At 40.0% G+C, this 27,576-nt stretch overlaps 1 protein-coding gene across 2 annotated transcripts; it reads left to right on the top strand.

The window, feature by feature from the left end:
- The first annotated feature begins 830 nt into the window (after positions 1-830).
- On the top strand, positions 831-27,576 carry smarcd1 (SWI/SNF related, matrix associated, actin dependent regulator of chromatin, subfamily d, member 1). Of its 2 annotated transcripts, none has more exons than XM_061890078.1 (13): positions 831-1,062; positions 13,580-13,755; positions 13,982-14,024; positions 16,523-16,645; positions 16,771-16,893; positions 16,979-17,095; positions 17,302-17,403; positions 17,751-17,912; positions 20,471-20,568; positions 22,053-22,188; positions 22,744-22,866; positions 24,697-24,798; positions 26,744-27,576. In XM_061890078.1, the coding sequence occupies exons 1-13, from the start codon at positions 877-879 to the stop codon at positions 26,795-26,797; spliced, it is 1,545 nt and encodes a 514-aa protein (XP_061746062.1). In that variant the 5' UTR covers positions 831-876; the 3' UTR covers positions 26,798-27,576. The 2 variants fall into 2 exon arrangements, with proteins under 2 accessions (XP_061746062.1, XP_061746061.1); XM_061890077.1 differs by having other exon boundaries at positions 16,520-16,645.

Genomic DNA, 27,576 nt, shown 5'->3' with positions numbered 1-27,576 from the left:
TTGGCTCCACTGCAAGCATTAATTAATAAAGTCAAGTCAAGTCACATGTAGACTAGTTGGGCAAACTCCCATGCACCCTAAAGCAGTGAATTATATTTATATAGTGCTTTTCTCAAGTGACTCAAAGCATTTTACATAGTGAAACCCAATATCTAAGTTACATTTAAACCAGTGTGGGTGGCACTGGGAGCAGGTGGGTAAAGTGTCTTGCCCAAGGACACAATGGCAGTAACTAGGATGGCACAAGCGGGAATCGAACCTGCAACTCTCAAGTTGCTGGCACGGCCACTCTACCAACCGAGCTATGCCGTCCCAAAGCAGTGGTCCCCAACCACCAGTACCGGGCCGCAGATCGATTGGTACCGGGCGGCAGAGTAATTTTTTTATTTATTTTTATTATTTATTTATTTAAAAAAAAAAAAATGTTTTAAATGTTTATTTATTTAATTAAATCGAAATAAAAAACACAAGATACACTTACAATTAGTGCACCAACCCCCCCAAAAACCTCCCTTTTTCATGACAAAGAAAAAAAATAAAAAAATAAAAAAAAGAACCCCCCCCCCCTTCCCCCTCCCTCCACCGGGCCGCGGGACAGATTATCAAGCGTTGACCGGTCCGCAGCTACAAAAAGGTTGGGGACCACTGCCCTAAAGGACCCTGCTTTCGCAGTATATTAATTCATAATATTACGTGTTGTACTTTTTTTCTGTTTATGTCATTGCCTGAAATAAATGAATAAATTAAAATAAAAAAAAGGAAGATGTTGATGCAGTACCAAAAACATACAGCAAGGGCGCTGTGACATGACTACCGCGTTCTCGCGATAACTCAGTGCCTGCACCGGACCGGCGGCCACACACACACGGGGAAGAGATGGCGGCCAGAGGGGGATTTCAGTCGGCACCCACGGGTGGTGGGGGCGGTGTGATGGGTCCTGGGCCGCCGGTACCGGGTGCGGGACCTGGCATGGGTCCGGGGACTCCCACCGGTAGGATGGGACCTTCACCGGCCGCGCAGAACCACTTGTACCGCTCCCCGATGCCAGGGCCCGGCTACCCGGTGAGTATGTCGCCGCCAGAACAAAGCACCTCCGCGGCGCTTTGTCACCGCCTGTTAGCCGGTAGCCGCGTTTAAGTCTCCTCCCTCACTCAGTCAGCCCACTTAAAATCTTTACTCTGTAATTTTTTGTCAAAATTCATCCTTCACATAAACGAATAGCAAAGTTTAGTTTAAATTCGCTAACACCCCCCTCCCACTCCCTCTCGGAAGCTAACAACTTAGCTTAGCATGCTAACCACTTATAGCATGCTAACCAGGCTAGCCAGTCTAAGTCGCAATAATAACGTACGTAAAGTCACAGTTGTACAATTATTTATTCATTTTTTTTTACCTGCAAAACCATTAAACTGGTGCTCGACACAGCAAAAAAACACATTATTGAATAAATGGTACCATTTTATGGTTGTTTAAGCAAACGAATGAATGAATGGCGCCTGAAATAGTCACATCCAGTTTATGATTTGATTGATTGAAACTTTTATTATTAGATTGCACAATACATTAAATATTACGTACAATTGACCTCTAAATGGTAACACCCGAATACGTTTTTCAAGTTGTTTAAATCTGGGACAACTCTAATCAATTCATGGTACAAATGGTGGCAACTTGTCCAGGGTGTACTCTGCCTTCTGCCTGAATGCAGCTGAGGTAGACTCCAGCGACCCCAAAAAGGGACAAGCGGTAGAAAATTGATGGATGGAATATATACTATCAGCATAAGACATTCATTACACAAGTTAAAGGCCTACTGAAATTAGATTTTCCTATTCAAACAGGGATAGCAGGTCCATTCTATGTGTCATACTTGATCATTCCGCGATATTGCCATATTTTTGCTGAAAGGATTTAGTAGAGAACATCGACGATAAAGTTCGCAACTTTTGGTCGCTAATAATAAAAGCCTTGCCTGTACCGGAAGTAGCAGACGATGTGCGCTTGACGTCACTGGTTGTAGAGCTCCTCACATCTGAACATTGTTTACTGTCATGGCCACCAGCAGCTAGAGCGATTCGGACCGAGAAAGCGTCAATTTCCCTATTAATTTGAGCGATGATGAAAGATTCATGGATGAGGAAAGTTAGAGTGAGACACAACATTTTTTTTTAAATCGACGGCAGTGGGAGCGTTTCAGATTTAATTAGACATATTTACTAGGATAATTCTGGAAAATCCCTTATCTGCTGATTGTGTTAATAGTATTTTAGTGAGATTATACTGTCATACCTGAAAGTCGGATGGCTGCGGTGAACACCAGTGTCTCTGAGAGAAGCCGAGGAGCCAAGCTCACAGCTGCCTTTTTGACAGCTGCAGGATGAGGTCCCATAATCCACTCAAGTCTCCGGTAAGAGCCGACTTAATATCACAATTTTCCCATCCAAAAACTTGCTGGTTGACGGAGAGAAACATGTTCGCTTGACCGCTCTCTGTTAAAGCTTCACAACAAACAAAGAAACACCGTCTGTGTTTCGTTACTAAAGGCAGCTGCGATCCACCGCTTTCCACCAACAGCATTCTTCTTTGACGTCTCCATTATTAATTGAAAAAATTGCAAAAGATTCACTAACACAGATGTCCAAATTGCTGTGTAATTATGCGATGAAAAGAGATGACTTTTCGCCGTAAGTGGTGCTGGGCTAATATGTCCGCTACAACCCGAGACGTCATCATTCCGTGACATTTTCAACAAGAAACTCCGCGGGAAATTTAAAATTGCAATATAGTAAACTAAAACGGCCATATTGGCATGTGTTGCGATGTTAATATTTCATCATTGATGTATAAACTATCAGACTGTGTGGTCGGTAGTAGTGGCTTTCAGTAGGCCTTTAATCATCAGAGTATGTACATTGAATTATATACATTATTTACAATCTGGGGGGTGGGATGTGGAGGCAGGGGGGTTAAGTTTGGTTGATATCAGCACTTCAGTCATCAACAATTGCATCGTCAGAGAAATGGACATTGAAACAGTGTAGGTCTGACTTGGTAGGATATTTACAGCGAGTTGTGAACATAGTGCGTTCAGAAAGCATAAGAACAAGTATATACATTTAGGGCTGGGCGATATGGCCTTTTTTTAATATCTCTATTTTTAGGCCATATCGCGATACACGATATACAGTATATCTCGATATTTTGCCTTGGCCTTGAATGAACACTTGATACATATAATCACAGCTGTATGATGATTCTATATGTCTACATTAAAACATTCTTGTTCATACTGCATTAATATATGCTCATTTTAAACTTTCATGCAGAGAGGGAAATCCCAACTAAGTCAATTGACCAAAACTGTATTAATTAAACAGTTATTTCTACAATCAAGTTCTACAATGGGAATGAAACTGGACTCACTGGTGACGGTGGCAGAGAAGAGGACTGTTGACAAACTAGTGAGCATCCTGGGTGATGCCAGTCACCCTCTGCATAGCGTTATCAGTAGCCAGAGGAGCCTGTTCAGTGCTAGACTGCTTCATCCCAAGTGCAGGACTAATAGACTCAAGAACTCCTTTGTCCCACACGCCATTAAGACTGTACAACTCCTCTCTGGGACGGGGGCGGGGGGGTATTAGGATGACAGGGGATGCAAAACATTAACAGTGCGATACGTTTTCATAACATGGTCACTACTGCCTACTTTGTCTTGTTATATTCTTATTTTACTGTTATATTGTTATTCCCATTGTTTTTATTCTTTTTGTAATATTTCTCTATTTTGTTTCCTTTTAAACCCCCATTATTTACTTTTTACTTTTTTTATTATTTTTTTTTTTTTAAATTGATTTCAACTCTGTACACTGCTGCTGGAATTTTAATTTTCCTGAAGGAACTCTCCTGAAGGAATCAATAAAGTACTATTTATCTATCTATCTATCTATCTATTAAGCAGTGGCACAAACGTTCGTGTCATTTCCAAAACAGAAAGTGCAAGATTGTCAGAGACATTTTAAGTGTAAAATAAAAATGAGCTGCATAATAAAAAATCAAATAGTGTTCGTCCTTCGCTATGTGGTTGGTTACTACGGACGTTATTAAATTCTGTTGTTTACTATTTTTTTCATACGATGTTGTTCTGGAAATGTTTGCCTCTGCATTTTGATGGTGTGGCACCGAATGGGGAAGTCGACATGCGGAGTAAGCACACTTCATTCTCTCGCAGGTGACTTTTGAAATGATGCTACATATTAGCAGTAATGATACTTTTTATAGCAACGCTTTTGCCGCATGCTTAACTTTTCGCGGTTGTCTGTTCGACATATTCCCGCTTAAAGCCAAACCACCGCCAGACGTTGGACCCCTGCAGTTTTTTTTGGGAGTTACTTCTTCCTTCATTCGCACCTTCTTTCTCTCGTATTACCACTCGCACGGCTCTGCTAGCATCACTGCAAACGTTACCCATGCTGCTACCTCTCTGCTCCGCGAGGGCGTATACGAATGTGACGTATGACATGACGTATGTGTGCTTGCTTTCTGTGAGAAGGAGAGACAGGAAAGAGCGAGAATATCCTGTAGTGTAATGCCCGCTGCTAAAAGCAACTGCGTGAGAACGTATACTCAAATATTACGATATAGTCATTTTGTATATCGCACAGAGACAAACCCATCATATATCGCCCAGCCATGGGTCAAATGTTATGTTGCATTCTGTTTTAAAAGTTATTCTTAGGCTAAAGTGTGTACACCGGAAACTTCATACAAGCTTTAGAGAAATAGATAGATAGATGAATAATACTTTATTGAGTCCTTCAGGAGAGTTCCCTCAGGAAAATTACAATTCTAACAGCAGTGTACAGTCAAGAATTGAAGTATAAATGGAAATACAATAGAAAATATGACAATAAGAAGTAACAATAAGAATACAACAATAATAGCAAAAAAATATATATAATAAGAGAAACTAAGAAGTAGTGACCATGCAGTAGTGATCCGGTCCGATCCGGTGGCCATGTACTGCTTGCCTGTGTATCGGCTGGGGACATCTCTGCGCTGCTGATCCGCCTCCGCTTGGGATGGTTTCCTGCTGGCTCCGCTGTGAACGGGACTCTCGCTGCTGTGTTGGATCCGCTTTGGACTGGACTCTCGCGACTGTGTTGGATCCATTATGAATTGAACTTTCACAGTATCATGTTGGACCCGCTCGACATCCATTGCTTTCCTCCTCTCCAAGGTTCTCATAGTCATCATTGTCACCGACGTCCCACTGGGTGTGAGTTTTCCTTGCCCTTATGTGGGCCTACCGAGGATGTCGTGGTGGTTTGTGCAGCCCTTTGAGACACTAGTGATTTAGGGCTATATAAGTAAACATTGATTGATGTTAGGAAAAAAATAAATGAAGAAAAACAGGGACTTGTCCAGGGTGTTCCCACCACGACCCTAAAAGGGACAAGCAGTTGGAAATGGATGGATGAAAACGGTGAAAGATGTGATTCGTACTGTATATTGCACCTTTAAAATGTATTGCACTGTTATTGCTGTTTATTCCACTGTTAATTGCCCGTTTTTTTATTTTTTCTTGCAGTTTATTTCAGTATTGATGTTGCAGTTTGTTTCAGTATTGATATTCAGACTGGGCAGCACGGTGAAAGAGGGGTTAGTGTGTCTGCCTCACAATACCAAGGTGTCCTGGGTTTGATCCTGCGCTCGGGATCTTCCTGTGTGGAGTTTGCATGTTCTCCCCATGACTGTGTGGGTTCCCTCCGGGTACTCCGGCTTCCTCCCACCTCCAAAGACATGCACCTGAGGATAGGTTGATTGGCAACACTAAATTGGGCCCTAATGTGGTAATGTGAGTGTGAATGTTATCTGTCTGTCTGTGTTTTGGCCCTGTGATGAGGTGGCGACTTGTCTAGGGTATACACCTCTTTCCGCCCGATTGTAGCTGAGATAGGCTCCAGCATCCCCCCGTGACCCAGAAAGGGATAAGCGGTAGAAAATGGATGAATGGATATTCAGACATCTGGAAATGTAGAGGGCTTCACGGTGGCAGAGGGGTTAGTGCGTCTGCCTCACAATACGAAGGTCCTGCAGTCTTGGGTTCAATCACAGGCTCGGGATCTTTCTGTGTGGAGTTTGCATGTTCTCCCCATGACTGTGTGGGTTCCCGCCGGGTACTCCGGCTTCATCCCACTTCCAAAGACGTGCACCTGTGGATAGTTTGATTGGCAACATTAAATGGGCCCTAGTGTGTGAATGTGAGTGTGAATGTTGTCTGTCTATCTGTGTTGGCCCTGTAATGAGGTGGCGACTTGTCCAGGGTGTACCCCGCCTTCAGCTCGATTGTTGCTGAGATAGGCTCCAGCACCCCCGTTTTCCCGAAAGTGATAAGCGGTAGAAAATGAATGGATGGATATTAAGACATTTGGAAATGTAGAGCTTTTTTTTTCCTTTTTTTTTAACGATGTGACGGGCCAGATTTGGCCCCCGGGCCCTGAGTCTGAACCTGTGGTATATATATTGTGTCTGCATATGTAAGGTTGAAACTGATCTATGTCAAAATACAAATTATCGGCGCAGATTATAGGTTGATCTCTAATCGGAAGGGATGGCTTAGTGACTGCACAGGATCATATTCTGGGTTTTATACTAAAAATTCTAAACATTTTCATTCACATGCACAGCATTGAACAAATCTAAACAATGTTTTTGTGCAACCATGTTTTCAATGCCGGTTGGCAGGTGACCCTTTCTGTATAGGTGTAGTCTTTCAAAATGGGTTTCAATGTTTTTCCCCACAAGGCTACCCTTGTATTTAAAAGTATTCAATGTATTTTTCTTATCAGTGGTCCGCAGTTGTCAAGAGTGCCTGTTGCTTAGCTACAAGCAACTTTTCTGAAAAGAAGCCTCCCCCGTTCTTTCCGAGCGTCCTTGACTGCTTTCATTCATATAAGAAGCCTCGTGCAGCACATTCAGGGACGCGTTACACTCTGAATTGCGCGGAACTTTCCTGTTTTCAGGTAAATCAAGGCCATGTAGTGTGGGCAGTCCCTATCTGGGTCTGTGGGAGGGGAATGGCGTACAGAGCACGTCGATAAGCCCAATATTGTTGACAAGTCGTCATCCGATGCCCTTGCTGCTGTCCTTCCCTCTTCGTTTGTTGGATTTCCTGCCGGAAGACAGCCGCCATCAGTGACTTGTCGAGCCGTCTGCTGCCTTTAAACTGCTGCGCTCATGCTGTCAGATACACGAAGTCGGCTCTTTGATTTCTTAGCGCACGGCTTGGTGAGTTGCTTTCCGTTCGGTATCTGTTTGCCGTTGTGTTGGTTCCTTCTTCTTTGGTACAGTATCGGCAACTCACACACCTTTGGGACATACCACTCCACACAAGTTGTGCGGGGGTAAATATGCCTTAAAAGTTGCAACAAATCTTACACAAGACTTGGGAGATTGTTGATGAAAAGAAAATACGGCATAAAATATTACCCTTGCTTTGTCTTTGGCTTTTGTGGCATTTTTGCATTACTTCTCCCTATTTCCATTAGGGATAAGGGGTGAAAAGTTTCCGGAAATTTTGACCATTTTTGGATTATTAAAAGTTGGACACCGTCAATGGGAATAAATGGGGAATTACAATAATTATATAATATTGGGCACTTGTCTATATGCTGCTGCATCTTTTGTGGCATTTTTGACGTAGCTCTTTGCACAGTATTTGCAAATGTACACAGCCTCTCCGCCTACATTAGTTGGGGTGAAATGTCTCCACACATCAGATGGTGCAAGTGGCATTATTCTATTTGTATTTATCTATACTTGTAAAACACTAATGCATTGCCACACACAGATATAAATAGTCTGCTAAACAATTAAAACTATTAAAATTAAAACTATTTTACTGATGGACTAATTAATAGAAATAGGCTAGATGAATGAATGAACACTCAGCATGCTAAATCAAACTATAACCTATATTCTTGTACGACAACAGAATATCTAGCAGAACAGAAGGCAGGGGAAACTACACGTGTTGATATAGTATTTGGTAGTTGAACTTTACAGATTACAAAAAAGGTAAATTCGGATCGCTAACGTTGTTGACATAAATGAATGGGATTTAACATAGAGAACATTAGCATCACGGCTAACGGAGAAATATTTTGGGTTCATTATGAGACTGGTAGTACCGTACATAAACCTAGCTAGCTAGAGATATTGGCCCCAAAATCATTTTAACAAGTACAGGAACAGCTCGCTAAATGGAGTGCAAGTCTGCTGGAGTATATATATATATATAACTTCGATTAATATCGCGCTTTTCTAGACACTCAAAGCGCTCACAGAGAAGTTGGACTTAACATTCAGTCACACCTGGTGGTGGTAAGCTACATCAGTAGCCACAGCTGCCCTGGGGTAGACTGACGGAAGCGTGGCTGCCAGTTTGCGCCTACGGCCCCTCCGACCACCACCTATCAGTCATTCATCATTCATTCACCAGTGTGAGCGGCACCGGGCGCAAAGGGTGAAGTGTTCTGCCCAAGGACACAACAGCAGCGATTTTTTTTATTTGGATGTCAAAAGGTGGGAAGCGAACCTGCAACCCTCAGGTTTCTGGCCGGCCGCTCTACCCACTACGCCATGCTGCCCCTAAGTCTACAGTCATACAGTAACAAGCAATTAAACCTCTATTAAGTTCAACTTAAATACCACAGATCAAATATATTTACCCCAGTAATATCATCAAAACTTACCTGACTGGATAAAGTCATTGGGCTCAAATACCAGTGTGGCCTAAATAGCCCTGCTGTAGTGTGTAGCATGCTGGGAATTATCTGTGCACGTGATGGAGGAATGCACAGTCAAGGGTTGAATCCACAGTGAAGGGTTGAAATCCGACTGAATTCGCATTAAATCAGGTTGTTTTAGCTAATAATCATGCTGCAAGATCCAGCATGTTGCATTCCATGTTTAGTCCCAGTAATTTCCCACTAATTCCCATGGAAAGTTTCCAACTTTAAAAATTTCACAGAATTTTGCAACCCTATTAGGGATCAAACGATAAATGCTAATAATGACAACTGCGGTAAACATTTTGACAATTAAGGACTCTAGGAGCTTTATTTTAACAATACTTGTATACATTTGCACATATATGGTACGAAATTATGTGCTGGCAAATATTAAGAAAGGCAGTAATAGGCAATAAAGGAAAACGGTAATGAATAATAAATAATAATAAGGTAATAATAATAAGTATTACTGTTTTAAATCAAATAATTGAAAAAACATGCTTGGTAACTGCATATTGATCAGGGGTGTCTAACTCATTTTAGCTCAGGGGCCGCATGGAGGAAAAGAGATTTCTATTTGATAAAATCCTGGCATAATCGTTTAAAAATAAAGGTAACTTCAAAAGTGTTTTACTTTGACCAAAAATATAACGAGCACATTCTGAAAATGTACACATTACAAATAATCCTCTTGACTAAACACATAAAGTTAGTTGAAAATTTTGAGGGAAAAAATGGTGCAGTTTCAAAACACCATGAAGAACACGATCAGCTTTGACTTTGTCTGTGTTTTTACAAAGCCATTAAACTTCTTCCCTCAGGCCATCAGACTCCTGGACGCATCAAAATAATTCCCCCCAAAAAACGAATTAACTCGCTGGAATATAAAGACAATATAACATACATCCATAAATGTGGATGCATATGAAAGTGCAATATATTTATCTGTACAGTAATGGATTTATTTATATCTGCACATTATTGCTCTTTTATCCTCCACTACAACGCGCTAATGCAACACAATTTTGTTCTTATCTGTACTGTAAAGTTCAAAGTAGAATGACAATAAAAGGAAGTCTAAGTCTCAACTTTAAGCACTTCCTGTTTAGCATGCTCGTGCTGGCAGTTCACCATTAAAGACGTGTTTGGAAAGTGTTTCCTCATACCGCCACATTGGTGACATCCACAACTGCCATAACACATTTCATTTATCATTAAAATAATACAACTACAATATAATAAAGATGACACCAATAATAACCACATTAAAGGTAAGATAACCACAAACTTAACCAATGTCAAACATGCTCGATTGAAGCATGGAATAAAACGGAACAACAAATGTAGAAACACATTTTTACAATAGAGTTCAGTGTGCACATCACGCCATCAACCAATTGCAAGCACTGCAGGGAACCCCAACTACTTCAAAGATGATGATCATGTTGACTTACGTTTTTGCATCTTACTGTTTCGTTATTTTATCCTTTGAGTGGATAATTTACAAAGAAGGTATTGTGTGTCGCACCAGCATTGGTCTGTCAGCAGCCACAACAGAAGCAGCTGATTGCTTGCACCTGAGCCAATTGGAGTAGCGGCAGCCAATCCAGAGGGGTACCTAAAGTAAGCTGACAAGTCATCTTTAAACTGTGTCAGGTGTGACGTGGATTTCACTTGAATTGCTCTTGCGACATCCAGTGGACACCTTTAGGCCGGCAGTTTCTTTCATTAAAAAAATGCAGGGCATTTTCATACTTGGCAAACTCATCTCGTGGTCCGTTGGCCGGATAAAACCTGTTTGCGGGTTTTATATGCTCCAAGGACCGCACGTTTGACACCCCAGATCTTGGTAAACTCAGAGAATGACTGGTGCCTTACTGATGCTTACATGAAAACAAGAGTCATTAACATATTTGCCCATTAAGAAAAAACATACTGCAATATAAATTTTTATATAAACACATGACTTTTTGAGGAACTAAAATATTTAATTGTGCACATTGAACCTACAAGCTCTGCTCTCTTAGCGCAGAGTGATCGAAGGTCAAGAGACAGCGTTTTTTCTTACGGTGTGTTGAAGGACTGCCGAACGGACTTAAACACAGGGATCCCAGATGTCCGCTGTTTAGTGGAATTCCGCTGTTCTAGCCCAGTGATCCTCAAACTGTAGTGATATGCGGGCTCCATCTAGTTGTACACCAAGGAATCAATTAAAGTACCAGTAAAGAGGGAAAACCAGTTACCTTTTATATTGAAGCAACTATCATAAATGTCTGATTTATGACATCAAAAGACTTACAAAGTTTGCGAGTAAATAGATATGATCAAAATAGTATCAATCCCACGGAAATTCTTGAGCCATTTTGAAAGATAATCAGCAAGCCAGTCACATGATCCGTGACGTAACAGAAGTAACCACAGATCCCTTCCTCATCAACAACCATGCTAATTATGCAGACTTTGCGAGAGCCAACAACGATGACTTTGGGAAGAATAATGATCCAGGACCTTGTAAGTTTTAGAAGTCGAGTGCTAAATGGATGCAGCTTTATTGAAACACTAGCATCAGCAGCATTGCTAGGTGCTAAACATACAAACTAATAATAACAATAATAATATTAATGGATTAGATTTATATCGGGCTTTTCTATTGTTAGATACTCAAAGCGCTCACAGAGAAGTGGGAACTCATCATTCATTCACACCTGGTGGTGGTAAGCTACATCTGTAGCCATAGCTGCCCTGGGGTAGACTGACGGAAGTTTGGCTGCCAGTTTGCGCCTACGGCCCCTCCGACCACCACCGATCATTCATTCATCATTCATTCACCAGTGTGAGCGGCACCGGGGGCAAAGGGTGAAGTGTCCTGCCCAAGGACACAACGGCAGTGACTTTGATGTCAATAGGTGGGAAGCGAACCTGCAACCCTCAGGTTTCTGGCACGGCCGCTCTACCCACTACGCCATGCCGCCCCAAACATAAACATAATAAAACAAATACTTACTGTACAATTTCCTCTTTCCCTGGGATGCTGACCGACGGTATACTCACAATGGTCTCGTTTAGATGAAGATTCATTTAGAATTCTCAAAAAAGGGTATAAAAAAGTTATTACCACTGGCGTATTTTTCACCATCTCGGGAAGTCAACTAGCCTCTCAGTCGAGGGCTACATTTTTCTACTGCCAGGTGAGAGATACATGAATTATATTCTAGAATTAACTTTGACCAAGTTTGAGACGTAGCAGAAGCAGATGCTGATTCAGTGTGTAAACAATAGCGGCGTAAACTTGCGACTCTAAAACAGGCCCTCTGTGTTAGCGCTTAGAAAAACAACATGGGGATAGGCTCCAGCATCACAGACAAGCGGTAGGCTCCAGCATCACAGACAAGCGGTAGAAATGGATGGATGGGTTAATCTTCAGGTCATGACATGTAAATGGAATATTCCTGGCGGTTTCTGGATGTTTTCTAGAGGGTTTTATGGGCGCAGTCGAGAACCCTCGATCTGTTGATTAAATTTTTAGCTATTTATTCACTATTTCGAATGTATAAAAAAGCAAAGCATACGTAGATGTGTTTTTGTCTTACATAAGGCTTGTGAATGATCGACAACACGTCTCTTTCCAGTTTTTGGATATATCCAGTATGACTAATGATATGGCCAGAATGCAGATGCATTCCCAACGTGACGTCATCTGACCTCAAATCTACGAAAATTACCGAAGATGTTCAGAACGGAATATTCAAAATTGTGGCATTTTGTGATGTTTAGACATTATTTTCACATACTTTGCTGATTGCGAATATAATTGGATATGGATATAATTGAACACAACTAAGCAAATTAAGCCAACTTGTTTTTCCATTATGCTGGTACTTGTTCCGATGCCAATACAGCACTTTTTGGAGGAATGGGTATCAGAACGTACTTATAATGTAATGTCCGATACCACATTATGTATTTTGTAAGAAGAAACAGGTGCACGACCTAAATAGAGTGCACACAAGCCAGCAAGTCTGTTAGCATGCTAATGTTGCTACACGGAAAATTACTTCTTCTTTGCCTCTTTTCCCTGGAAATGGCAGACTAAAGCACAAATGGAGGACTGCACTACCAAAGTCAACATCATGTCGGTGGTGTAGCAATATAACAAACTCGAGCAGCCATCAAGTTGCACGGAAATATGCAAACCTTGCAACATCTCTGTTTCGAGTGGTGGGACTTATGTTGGACGTTTGAAAAGCAACTTAATGAAGCATTTGAAAACTCGCCATGCAGACGCATACAATGTGTATAAAGTCTAACGCTAACAAGGCTGAACAAAAACAACAAACCCTGACATATTCAATCCAGTGGAAAGAAAAGTGTTGACAAGAATCTCAATGTGGAGTTGGGGTTTGCGGCAAACAAATGAAGTTCATAGTATTGGGTAAAGGGAATAAGCGGTAGGAAATGGATGGATGGATGGCGTATTGGATGATCAACCAGTGCAATTTTTTCTGTGAAAATTGAAAGTAAGAATAAGTTTAGTAGAAAGAATGAGGTAGTTTATTGATGCACATTATTCACAGGCTTTTGCGGACCACATAAAACTACATGACGGGCCCCAAGGCTTCGAGTTTGAGACGTGTATTAGTTGAAATGGAATTACAAGGAGGGAACCGTTGAAATACCCGACACAGCAGTTTTTTGTCGGTTGAAAGCTCTAAATTAGGTTTTGATTATTTTTCAATTATTTGCCCAGCCCTACTCTGGTAATTATGTACATTGTTTTCCCATTACAGAGACCAGGCATGCCTCCATCCAGTCGCATGAACCCGCAGGGGCCGGCCATGGGCCCACCGGGGTACGGCGGCAGTCCCGTGTCCCGCCCGGGCATGCCCGGTGTGATGGATCCATCTCGCAAGAGGCCCGCCCCTCAGCAGATCCAGCAGGTGCAACAGCAGAGCCGGAACCAGCAGTAAGTCTGTTTCACATACATCAATGAGTTAAGAGGCAGTCATGTTTTTGTCTCATTTGTTTTGTAAAACCTCAATTTTTTCCATTTAATTGCACTCCATTCCAGACTTGCTACTTAAAACATGAGTTGAATATCTACTACATGCATGAGAAGATATTTGGTTAACAGACAAATACACGACAGCTGCCTGTTCGTCATATTGATCTACTTTTATTGTTTTGAGCAGCACAAAGAAGAAGAAGATGGCTGATAAAATACTACCTCAGAGGGTGAGTTGTAGTAGGAGTTGGGGCTTAGTTATCAGATGTGAGCATGTTTAGCTCCATCAAACATGGCGGAAATGTCCATGACAATAGAAAATCTGAGTCGACATTGTACCGTCCCAATTCCGGCTACAAGATAAACAGAAGTAAACGGAATCATAGATTTGAACAAAATGATCGAACTTAGAGCTAAATGCGCAGCTGAAAGCAGCAAAATACATACCAACTTTGGGAGTTATCAAGGGCCCTGTGATTTATGCATCAACAAAATCGTGGACAAAATCAAGTCAGCACTTTAGACGGCAGTCCTGAAACCTGCTCGAGCATTTCTGTGCCTGCCTCCGGGACACGCAGCCACCTCAAACTATTAAACTAACTCCAAAATACAGAACCGACCAGTTCCCAAAGGACATGTTTTTTTGCACTATGATGACTACTCGTCATCCAAAAGCTGTGTGATAAACACCATAGTATGACTGCTAATGCTAATTTCTAGCTTGTTGTGGACACAATCACCAATACCTCTCTGAAAAAATTTTTGGGTTTAGATGTTGTGATTGTTAAGTGAATGATAGCTTGACAGCGTCCAATACAGTGGTTCTCAAATGGGGGCACTTTAAGGCATGCCAAGGGGTACGTGAGATTTTAAAAAAATATTCTAAAAATAGTGACAATTCAAAAATCCTTTATAGATATATTATTGAATAATACGTCAGCAAAATATGAATGTAAGTTCATAAACTGTAAAAGAAATGCAACAATGCAATATTCAGTGTTGACAGCCAGATTTTTTGTGGACATGTTCCATAAATAATGATGTTAAGGATATCTTTTTTTGTGAAGAAATGTTTAGAATGAAGTTCATGAATCCAGATGGATCTCTACTACAATCCCCAAAGAGGGCACTTAAAGTTGATGATTACTTCTATGTGTAGAAATCTTTACTTATAATTAAATCACCTGTTTATTTTTCAACAAGTGTTTGGTTATTTTTATATCTTTTTTTCCAAATAGTTCAAGAAAGACCATTACAAATAAGCAATATTTTGCACTGTTATACAATTTAATAAATCATAAACTGATGTCATTGGGCTTTATTTTACTTCTTTATCTTTTTTTTCCCACCAAAAATGCTTTGCTCTGATTATGGGGTATTTGATTTAAAAAAATGTTCGTAGGGGGTACATCACTGAAAAAAGGTTGAGAACCACTGGTCTAATACATAAGTTTGACCACCAGTGTTGGAGTAGTAACTGAGGCATCCTTGCTTAAAACTCAAAACGGGTTATGTTTGTAGTTTAAATGTATTTCAAACGTGTACAATTACGTTATGGAACATCACATTTTTCCGCTTTTTCATGACATCATCTCTTAAAAAAGAGGAGGAATAAGCAGAACTAATTTAATTCTACCCCTTTTCCTTAACACATTTCGGGTTCTTAATTTGTAATACATATTTAATCCCTAAAAAATAAACATTAAAGTTCTTGTGAATAAATATTTAAGTTTTGATTCATATAATGACAATAATAAGAATACCCCTATTTCAATAATATTCAAAATATTTATCAGTTGTACTTTGTAACTCTAATAGTTTCTTAAACTGGGGCATATCAGTAATGCGGACGTTGTATCGATCCGTTGTGGTGAAGACGGAGCTGAGCCGGAAGGCAAAGCTCTCAATTTACCGGTCGATCTACGTTCCCATCCTCACCTATGGTCATGAGCTTTGGGTCATGACCGAAAGGATAAGATCACGGGTACAAGCGGCCGAAAAGAGTTTCCTCCGCCGTGTGGCGGGGCTCTCCCTTAGAGATAGGGTGAGAAGCTCTGCCATCCGGGAGGAGCTCAACGTAAAGCCGCTGCTCCTCCACATCGAGAGGAGCCAGATGAAGTGGTTCGGGCATCTGGTCAGGATGCCACCCGAACGCCTCCCTAGGGATGTGTTTAGGGCACGTCCAACCGGTAGGAGGCCACGGGGAAGACCCAGGACACGTTGGGAAGACTATGTCTCCCGGCTGGCCTGGGAACGCCTCGGGATCCCCCGGGAAGAGCTAGACGAAGTGGCTGGAGATAGGGAAGTCTGGGCTTCCCTGCTTAGGCTGCTGCCCCCGCGACCCGACCTCGGATAAGCGGAAGATGATGGATGGATGGATGGATGGGGCATATCAGTGCATTGTTAGACTTCTTTGCTTTTTGGTTGCAAATACATTTTTGAAAAAAGTGTTCAATTGCGGCGCTTTAATTTAATTTGCCCTAATTCAGTATGTTCATAAAATCTTGAAAAATGCCCTAATTTCATTGTTTTCAGTACAGATGCTTTAAAACTTGCATTAAAAACAATAAAAACAATTGTGATATTAATCGAGAGTGGATGATACGGAAAAAATAATTTTTGGCCAAATCGCCCAGCCCTAATAGGAGTAGTAGTCGTTAGAGACACAATGTGTCTTCAAGCGTGTTTTCTTGTAACACTCTGCTTGCTCACTGTTTTGTCCTAGCAGATCAGGGAACTGGTCCCTGAATCTCAGGCTTACATGGATCTTCTGGCCTTTGAGAGGAAGCTGGACCAGACAATTATGCGCAAGAGGCTGGATATCCAGGAGGCCCTCAAGAGGCCCATAAAGGTTTGTGTCCCAATTTTTAGGGTTGCTCTGTCACAAGTCCTTGGTGGTGTCGGATTTAGCGGTTCTGCTGTGTACTTCACTTTTTTTTTTACTGATAAAATTGGGTTCTTGGTCGCCGCCTTTAGCAAAAGAGAAAGCTTCGCATCTTCATATCAAACACATTCAATCCCGCCAAACCCGATGCTGAGGATGGAGAGGGCACTGTAGCGTCCTGGGAACTACGTGTGGAGGGGCGTCTACTGGAAGATGTAAGAGTCGTAATCAAGATCATTCTTTTATTCACTAAAAAGTACCGTTTTATTTATTTCAGTATGCATTTTTTGTATGTTGCAGACTGCCGTATCCAAGTATGAAGCCACTAAACAGAAGAGGAAGTTCTCCTCTTTCTTCAAGTCTCTGGTCATTGAGTTGGACAAAGATCTTTACGGTCCAGATAATCACCTTGTGGAGGTAAGTTCACAAGGAGACACTTGTTTTTTTTTCTTTGAAACACTATTCCTTCATTACTGCCTTCTAAAATAAGAAAGCTAAACATTTGGTTGATTTGTACTCTTGTGAAAATGGAGCCACAGATTGATTTGATTGGTTGACCTGAAAATATTTTCCTATAAAAGTGTTCTTCTGGTAATAAAAATTATCCTTTTGCACAATTTTAGTGGCATAGGACCGCAACCACCCAGGAGACTGATGGCTTCCAGGTGAAGAGACCCGGTGATGTGGGCGTTCGCTGCACTGTCTTGCTCATGCTGGATTACCAGGTATGCTGGTTAAGGTTCATATTACCAATTAGGAATGTGATTTGTCCGAAAATCTGTTCTTTTTTTTTTTGGGCCAAAATGGTCTTTCCAATGAATCGTGTAAATCCAAGAAGATTTTTAACGCCATTAGCCACATTTGAGTCATTTGCTTGCAGGTGATCTGTTCTAGCAGCTAATATTAAAGTTGATTCTGGCTTGTTTCATGCTATAAATGAGATAGCATGAAATGTAATGCACAAGGTGTTTAGTATTTCCCCGATCATATTCCTGAATAATAAACTGCCAAAGTGTGAGTAATCAAATATATTCTGACTGCAAGGTGGTTGTTTTTCTACAAACCAAAACAGCCCCCGCAGTTCAAGCTGGACCCTCGCCTTGCTCGCATGCTGGGGATCCACACCCAGACCAGGCCGGTCATCATTCAGGCCCTGTGGCAGTACGTCAAGACCCACAAGCTGCAGGACCCTCACGAGCGAGAGTACATCAACTGCGATAAGTACCTGCAGCAGGTGGGCAATGTCTTTCTTTTTGCAGACGACATGATGTATAATAGCCATTACAGTCCTCAATTAGGGCAGCATGATTAATCAACATCAAAGTTTTAATTAGTTTGGTTATGTAACCGCAAAAGTGTAGAGGTTTTGAGCCTCTCCTTTTCCTGTCTCACTTTAAACAAGGAGAAAAAAGTCCCATTCTGTGCATCGCTCTCAGCATCTAAACATTTTATCAACAGTACAATTAACTGAACGCAGTGAGCCCTCTTCTCACTCATCCCCAGTCTTTGTCTCGGTCGGCAGAGAGTGACTCAACGAGACCAAATCACAAACAGAGAGCCTCGCGACTTACTAGTGAGAAGTTCCACAAAGCAACAAAAATTAGGCGGAAAAAATATGATTACAAAGCCAAATGTCCCATAATGGTAATACTTGATTTTATAATCTGATGGGCAATATGAGCCCATCAACACAGACGGACGAGCAAGAATACCCGATCTAGTTTTTACAACCGGGGAAAAAAAATGACCTTTTAGATGTTATTAATTTAAGTGAATTTTTTTCTTGTTAGTCAATTATATTTTTTGTTAATTTATTCACGACAGTGATTCTCAAACTGTGGTACAAGTACCACTAGTGGTATGCCAGCTCCATCTAGTTGTACGCCAAAGAATCACTTGATTAAAGTACCGTGTTTTGCTGTATTCAAACAGTGTTACTGTTCAAACTGTGTGTAATGGTACAGTGTCCAACAATATTGAGTATACTTGCTAAATAAAACCACTGACTTATTGAATATTTAGGCCTACAACGCTACAGCATTTTAATTTTGGTCGTTATGGTGGTACTTTATTACATTACATTATCAACACTTTATATTCCGTGTAAGAGCCTAATATTGACAAAAGCTCAGTCTGCATAATGCCAAATATTTTTGAAAGTAAATTATTGCAAATTGTCGTAATGTGTGGCACCTTGAGACATGAATGTTTATTAAGAGTCTAACGTGTTCCTTCACTTGTTCTTTCACAGTTTTATACATATAAAGTGTATGAAATATAAAAAACGCAAATCAAATTGCATTCCCTCAAAATCCTGCAGTACTATTCATGCTCTTGATGCTGAGCAGTGCGTTTTTCTCAGTCTTGTCCTTGGAAGGAGACCGTTTGCGTCTTTGTGGGTCACTGAGGACACAAGACACAGACATAATAGGCTGAGCTCCGGGGGACTAAACACGACTATTGTGCTCAGGCCCAGATTCGTTGCCACAAAACGATCCAATGCCATTTAACTAAAAGGCACGAGAGTCTATAGACATAAGCTTAAGAATATTTTAATGATGCCAAGTGTATTATTCTGTTAAATATGTGTATTTGAAAATGAGTGAAAACTCTCCACATATAACATTTTTCTTACCACTATTTGTGTCATACCATTCGTGCTATCGGAATTCCCATCAGTGCTTGAGTTTCTTGAAGATCTTGCATTAAATTGCCAACGCTGTAAATGCTTTAAAGTGCAATAAATGCTGACTATTTGAAGTTACTATGAGACTGAATAGTTGTATATTGACAGTGAAGTAGCCTGTTTTTTTTTCTTTATGACTGAGCATTTAATATTCATCCATATAGGGCTCCTTTATATGGCTACATATTTAAAAAAAAAAAAAGTTACAGAATTGATCGAGCAAGTACCGTATTTTTCGGACTATAAGTCGCTGTTTTTTCCGTAGTTTGGCCGGAGGTGGCCATATACTCCGGAGCGACTTATGTGTGAAATTATTAAAACATTACCGTAAAATGTCAAATAATATTATTTCGCTCATTCGCGGAAGAGAAGAAGAAAATGTCGGCAATCGTCACATACACGTCAACTAATAAGAATTCGGCGGGGGAGGGTCATGGCAGAAGTGCATTCTGGGTCATGGGATGCTAACCGCTAAATGCTACTGCGGTAGCTATTAAAATGGATCATTTCATCGTTGGCGGTAACTTATAAAAACTGAGAAGGGCTGAACAAAAAGGGCACCGAAAGGGAAATCATGTAATGCATATTATTGGCTGGACGTACTGAAACATGCAGCAGAAAACGACAAGCGGAAGCGGCGCATACCTTTGGAGTTGGCAGAGTTGTTCAGAAGCAACATCGAGAAATAAGATTTCATGGGATTTATCGATTAGGAGTGACAGATTGTTTGGTAAAGGTATAGCATGTTCTATATGTTCTAGTTATTTGAATGACTCTTACCATAATATGTTACGTTAACATACCAGGCACCTTCTTAGTTGGTTATTTATTAATCATATAACGTACACTTATTCAGCCTGTTGTTCACTATTCTTTATTTATTTTAAATTGCCTTTCAAATGTCTATTCTTGGTGTTGGATTTTATCCAATAAATTTCCCTCAAAAATGCGACTTATACTCCAGTGCATTGTATATATATGTTTTTTTTCTTTATTATGCATTTTTGGCCGGTGCGATGTATACTCCGGAGCGACTTAGAATCCGAAAAATACGGTATATGAATTTGCTCCTAAACAGTTGGATACGTTTTCCTTTTAATTTGCAGATCTTTGAGACCCAGAGGATGAAGTTCTCTGAGATCCCACAGCGGTTGCATGCACTTCTGATGCCTCCAGAGCCTATCATCATCAACCATGTGATCAGGTAGTGAAGCATCATGCACCACAGCTGCTGCACACGATCGCTATTTTTCTAGCCCAGTGATTCTCAAATTGTAGTGGTATGTGGGATCTATCTAGTGTTACGCCAAAAAGTCGCCAAACCGTTTCGATGCTGATACGGCACTTTTTAGAGATATTTGGAACTAAATCTCTGATACCATACTAATAGGTGTTTTGTTGGAAACATCGGGTCTACGACCTATGTAGACCACATACAAGCCAATAAGTCTCCTAGCACGCTAATAATGCTGGATGGAAATTACTGCTTGGCCTCTTTTCACCTGAAATGGAAAACCATTACATCAACGGAGGACTGCACTCCGGCAAAATTATAAACTCGAGCAGCCAACAGGTCGAATGGCAACATGCAATATTTCTGTTTCGAGACGTAAGACACATGTAGGATGTTTCAATACAAGAAACTTGATGAAACACTTGAAAAGCCCGCCATGCAGATGCACACAATGAAGTTACCGCGGCTAAAGCTAACAAGCCGGGACAAAAACAACAAACCCATTCATTCTAGCAGGCGAAAAATTTTCTGTAGAATCCCAAGGTTGAGTCAGTATTTGTGGTAAACTAATCTATTTCATGGTGTTGGATGATCAACTGCTCTCAGTGGTGAAGAATGTGGGATTGCCTTATCGTAAATACAAGACTGAAAAAGCCCTCTATGAGTTAACTGTACTGTGTGATACTGTTATTGTCACATTTATCAGTGTTATTGAAATAAAAGTACTGTCATTTATGCTTTTGTCATAATTATAAATTATGATTTACAATACTAAACATCACAAATCAAAATGCAGTGCTGCATGGCCAAAGTTGCCTGAAAAGCACTGTATAACATAGTCATGAATTTATTAAGATTACATGTCGTAAAAAGCTTCATTTTATAATAGAAAAAAAAGCAAACTTGTAGCAGGTACAATGAATGCAATCTTACATTCATAACTTACTAAGTGACTCACGAATTTAACAAAATATTTTAGTTTTTACAATTACAATATTTGTTATCAAATATAGCCATCATGTCTCTTGTATTTATGAAAGGCCTTGTAGTATTGTAGTGAAGGGATTTACTCACACCAAACAAAACATTAAACTAATGACAAACTACGGGTGTTTTACATCTTGGAATGGCTAATATTGAAGTGATCAAAAATCAAGTGAAGATATTTTCTCAACAAAAACAAGAACTATTGTGAAAAAAAATGTTTCAAAGCTTATAGCATCTAATGGATAGAAAGCATTTGTATGTTTTTCTGCATTTTTGCAGAATTTCTATGTACAAAATGCCTTCCAAAGCATCTTAAAAATGGTAAAAAGCCGCCCTCAGAGCCCCCAGCTGATACTTTTCAATACCTAAATTTTTTTTTTTTTTTAACATCATGGGACCCTTGGGTATCATGGAATAACCGCATAAACTAAATGTGCACTTTGTGACGCGTCCGTCCCCTCTGCCAGCGTGGATCCCAACGACCAAAAGAAGACGGCTTGCTACGACATTGACGTGGAAGTTGACGACACACTGAAGACCCAGATGAACTCCTTCCTGCTTTCCACGGCCAGTCAGCAGGAGATAGCAGGGCTGGACAACAAGGTAACGGCAGCCTCCAGGTGGTGTTAAGACGGGTAAACTGATCGCATCTTGCCTGTTGTTTATTCACCATGCTTGGCTGGTTTTACCCCGTGTGCAACACCTCTGATTCTGGTATTGTTTCAACACAACGCTTGCGCGAGGTGTACCTAATGAAGTGACTAGTGAGTGTATTGTAGGAATAATGAGTGTGCTTCATGATGAATACCAGCAGTTTAAATGTAGCGTGAATGCACAGCTACATTAAACACAAACTTGTTACAGCTACAGATGGCCAGCGTGCTGAGGCCAATTTCACACAAATCTGATTTGGCCTTGAATGTTATATTGACTCTCAAAATCCATGAGGTTAGTCAGGTCCTCTCCACCACCTGCCAGCAGCTATTAGGAAGCACCCAGTGTCCCAGTCCTCTTTGTTTTGGAGATAGTGACTCCTGCTGGTCAGTCATGGTTTTTCACCCTGACAGTTTAGGAAAAAAATATAACATGGTGTTTTCGCGTTTTAAAGTGTCTTTCAGAAAATACCTTTTAATTTTTAAATCTGACTCATTCATTCAGATCCACGAAACCATCGAGACCATCAACCAGCTAAAGACCCAGAGGGAGTTCATGCTCAGTTTTGCCAGGGACCCTCAGGGCTTCATCAACGACTGGCTGCAGTCGCAATGCAGAGACCTCAAGGTGAGAGGCTTTCCATCTGTCGTTTATCCATCAGATTAACAATCATTGCTATTGTTGTTTATTACTTTTTAATGTGAATATTACCCTCCTTTTTAAGAAGTGTCTTCCTGACAATCTGAAATGTACGAGGGCCAACTCTCTTCAGATTAACTTAAATTTGTCTTTTTTGAAACAAAATTTGACATACCATATTTCCCGGATTATAGTGCACACAGTTTATAAGCCGCACCCACTAAATTTTACAAGAAAAATTATTTTTCAAGTATTACCGTATTGAATAGAATGATTAAAAAAACCTGAATGAAGGACAGCAGTTGATAAACTTATGGTATGACTAGTGTTAGCTTGCTTGCTAGCTTAAATGCTAACATGAAAACAAGAGACATTAGCCTAACACCCCAAACTAAACTTATAAAAGCGCATTACTGTCTAAACAAGTAGGATATTCACATTGAACATAGAGGCTGTGCTCTCTTTTCACAGTTATCGATATGCTGTAAACTCCACAGTGTCGATTTGAAACATACAAAGATTTGTGAAGTGAAGTGAAGTGAATTATATTTATATAGCGCTTTTCTCTAGTGACTCAAAGCGCTTTACATATTGTTTATCCGGAAGTGACCTCAAGTGACGTCACATAAACCGGAAGTGAGACAATTAAGATGGAAAAGCAGATTTAAACGCATAAAATCAAATAATAGGTTTCTTATGAAGCCAGAACAATATTTGTTTTCTCTGCCAAGAAAGTCTGTGTCTAATGGTTTTCAAAAGAAAAATACAACTTAGTTAAAACATTTTAGTGTGTATAAATAGTTTTTGAACACATTCAACAATGCCGCCATAATAATAATGATCATTTTGTTCACAATAATTTTAGTCAGCCACAGTATTTTTTGGTTTAGTATATTTGAGGGTGCCCCCCATAAGAGAGACAAGCTATTTTTATTGCGATTGGTTGTAATTTTAAATCAAGTGCAACATTTTGCTAACGGAGTATATTCTATTTTTATTATTTTATTCAACCCGGATATTTAAAAGTTTACATTCTAATTACAATGTTTAAAATATACAATAAATACTTTGATGCTTTTAAAGGGCTCATTTGCGTTATGTGTTAGTGTTACATCAGTGGTTAATTTGGTCTCAAAATAATGTTGACAATGATATTGTTTATCAGCAATAATTTGTAGGTCAATATATTGCCGAGTAAAATTTATGAGAAAAGGCTAAGGGTATATATGCTAGTAGCATGTAAACACTAAGCACATTACAATAATTAAGCAATTAAAATGTTTTAGAATAAATACTGGCATAAAACTGTTTGAGTAAATTATTGTGATAGGATGTTTAATATTCATTTCTGAAGAATTTAAATCATTATACCTAATGATAAAGTATCATTTTAGAAAACAGGAAAAGGCATCATGTGCTCTCCTTTTTGAGTTCAAAATAGTTAAAAATATTTGAAATGTGTTATTCATTAAATATACAATCAAATCAATGTGCAGGACACTTTTTCTCATAGATACATTTCTGGCATTGTATTTACATTAGAGCATCACATAGCGTCGTGCTAACACTTGAGTCTATGAAGTATGCGGGTCAAGCTCGGATGCCTTCCCACGCAACCACTCGGGCGTGACTGCAGAGCGCCGAGTGGGAAATATTGTTCTCGCCTCACTCCCACCCAACGCGTTACAATGCGCTGATCAGCCGTCACACACCTGCTAGCTTTGAATGTGACACGTCGCAGTGGTTTAGTTCCACGTGTGCGCATGAGAACACTATGTCACCTCAGTAGCACCTAACTAGGCTTTCTCATGTAAACAGACCATGACGGACGTCGTGGGCAACCCAGAAGAAGAGAGACGAGCGGAGTTCTACTACCAGCCGTGGGCTCAGGAGGCCGTCTGCCGCTACTTCTACTCCAAGGTGAGACTTTAGCGCCATCTTGGTGCAGGTTAGGGATTTGCCGGATATTTGGCATTTTGGCGTATATTGGTTTTGGTTAAGGATGTGCGATATTATTGGCTGATGAATGCTCTATAAAGTAGTATCAGAAATTATCGGTATCGGTTTCAAATAGTAAAATACAAGACATTTTAAAACGCCACTGTGTACACAGACATAGGGAGAGGTACAGAGCGCCAATAAACCTTAAAGGCACTGCCTCTGTGTGCCAGCTCAGTCACATAATAACTACGGCTTTTCACACATACGTCAATGCAAGGCATACTTGATCAACAGCCATACAGGTCACAACTGATGGTGGCCGTATAAAGAACTTTAATACTGTTACAAATATGCGCCACACTGTGAACCAACACAAACAAGAATGACAAACACATTTCGGGAAAACATCCGCACCGTAACACAACATAAACACAACACAACATATACCCAGGAACCCTTGCAGCACTAACTCTTCTGAGACTCTACAATATACACCCGCTAAAACACCCCAACCCCCGCAACCACGCCCGCCTCATAATCTCTCTCAGGGAGAGCATGTCCCAAATTCCAAGCTGCCGTTTTGAGGCATGTTAAAAAAATAATGCACTTTGTGACTTCAATAATAAATATGGCAGTGCCATGTTTGCATTTTTTCCATAACTTAGGTTGATTTATTTTGGCCATTGTTTAATGCATCCAGCGGGGCATCACAACAAAATTAGGCATAATAATGTGTTAATTCCACGACTGTATATATCGGTATCGGTTGATATCCGTAATTTAGAGTTGGACTATATCGGATATCGGTAAATAAGCCATTATCGGACATCTCTAGTTTCGTTCTTTTTATTCATATATTTACTTTGTTTAGTTTACACAACTACAACAGAACTACACCAGGAGATACAATAGATACACATAAAATATTAGTATTTTGTATTGAAAAAGTAAATAACCACTGAAGTAGATAGTAAAAACCACTGCTCCAGTCTGCTAATTTGTGCTGTGGCGCTAACACGGCTAACTCCCAAGCCTCCTTTCTCCGGTTACCGAAAGCACGTCTCCTCTGCTTACATAAACTCAGCCAAAAAACCAAACTTGTCAAACAGGAGATTATTATATAAGTAAAGAAGAACAGGCTGCAGCTCACACGGTCTCATACTTTCTGTAACAGCCATCGTAAACAATGTCTCAACTCTAAACTACGTGAAGGAGGCCAGAATTGCATTGATTTAAATGTAATTTCATATCTGTCACACCATTTAGAAATCATTGATGTAAATTGTTGTAAATTGAGAACAGGAAGTGAATATATGTTTTAGTAATTGCTATGAAATAGAAAAGGGTGGGATTACATACGCTTTGCTTCTTCCTACTCTTATTCAGACATGTTGTAAAGAGAAATTGTAATATGTATCATATTAAAACTATACACGTTTGAAAGAAACTTCAACCAACAAATAGTTCAGGTTTCATCATGAGGAAACTTAGCAATTTATTAAATCCATAAACTGCTCTAAAATTGAGTAGATTGCGAAGAGTGGTTGTGATGTAGAAATTTTTTTTTTTTTTTTTTTTTACCAATTTTATGGGGAACTTTCCAATATTTTGAAATGCAAATGTTGATACTCCTCTTATACACATCTAATAAAGGTATTTGATGTTTTTTTGCTGCTAAATTAACCACATTAGTGCTGCGTTAAAAATTGTATGGCGCCTGGTCCCATGTTTCCTAAAAATAAAAACAATGTAAATCCATGTCCAGCTATTTATTGACATACTATTTATGTTCATATAACCTTTACAGCAGATAAATATCCGCACTCAGCCTCCTCGACTACTAATAATCGCTATTGACCCTGAAAAAACCATGGGTCAATTTCTTGTGCGTGTCCTTCACCTCCTCCTTTGCTTGGTGTTCCAGGTGCAGCAGAGGCGACAGGAGCTGGAGCAAGCCCTTGGCATCAGGAACACCTAAAGAACTCCAGTCTGATGTTCTCCACGAGTGATTAGACATAGGTTCTAGGACGGCCATGTTGGATGACAAGTTTGTTTGCCTTGTTCTCCTTTTCTAGCACAATGAGTTTGCATGTCTTAACCATACATTCCTTTCCCACGTGGACTCACATTCTACACCCCGCCAATGAAGAGCAGACAAGCAGATTATACCTGACAACACTTCATTCATCCAGTTTTTTTTTGTTTGTTTGTTTGTTTGTTTTTTTAAACCACCAACCTCACCCAACTCATGCTGATATTGTTTAAATCTCCTCAATCATGGTGTGACGCATTCAAGCAACGAACATGTTTCAGGTAATCATGTATTTCTTTCTATCTTTAACAAATACTTCTCTTTTATTTTGATTAATCCTTTTCATGAACTATGAATAGTATAAGTACTTGTCTTGTTAGCTAGTACAGAAGAAGATCAAGGAAGTAGTTAGTACCAGTACCTCTTGTCCAAATACTTTTTTTGTACATACTGAGCAGAAGATGAAGTCCAATTGTACCTCTTATCCCAACAAATGTTGTTTTTTTTTCTAAACTTTTGTCTAAGGTCAGATAGTAGAAGCTGCATTTATAATTGATCAGTTTTTTGCACTCCCTAAACACAAGAGCAGTGGTCACTTGGAACTTGGGAGGAGTGATGTCTGATTAGGAAACAACACTGTAGTATTATTTGAATTATTTTCTTGGACCAAACCTATTTTTCTGTATGTTATTATATCATAATAAAGGACACGTTAAGAAAGTTGA

Source organism: Nerophis ophidion, linkage group LG02 (genome assembly GCF_033978795.1).
Source record: "Nerophis ophidion isolate RoL-2023_Sa linkage group LG02, RoL_Noph_v1.0, whole genome shotgun sequence".
NCBI lineage: Eukaryota > Metazoa > Chordata > Actinopteri > Syngnathiformes > Syngnathidae > Nerophis > Nerophis ophidion.
The sequence above is the reverse complement of the archived record's forward strand: the minus strand, read 5'-3'. Positions and strand labels throughout refer to the sequence as shown.

Excerpts from the sequence above, each read along its gene's own strand:
- smarcd1 (XM_061890077.1), top strand. The coding sequence starts at position 877 with ATGGCGGCCAGAGGGGGATTTCAGTCGGCACCCACGGGTGGTGGGGGC. Across the intron at positions 17,096-17,301 it reads CAGATAATCACCTTGTGGAG|TGGCATAGGACCGCAACCAC; the intron begins GTAAGTTCACAA and ends GCACAATTTTAG. Across the intron at positions 20,569-22,052 it reads ATCATCAACCATGTGATCAG|CGTGGATCCCAACGACCAAA; the intron begins GTAGTGAAGCAT and ends CCCCTCTGCCAG.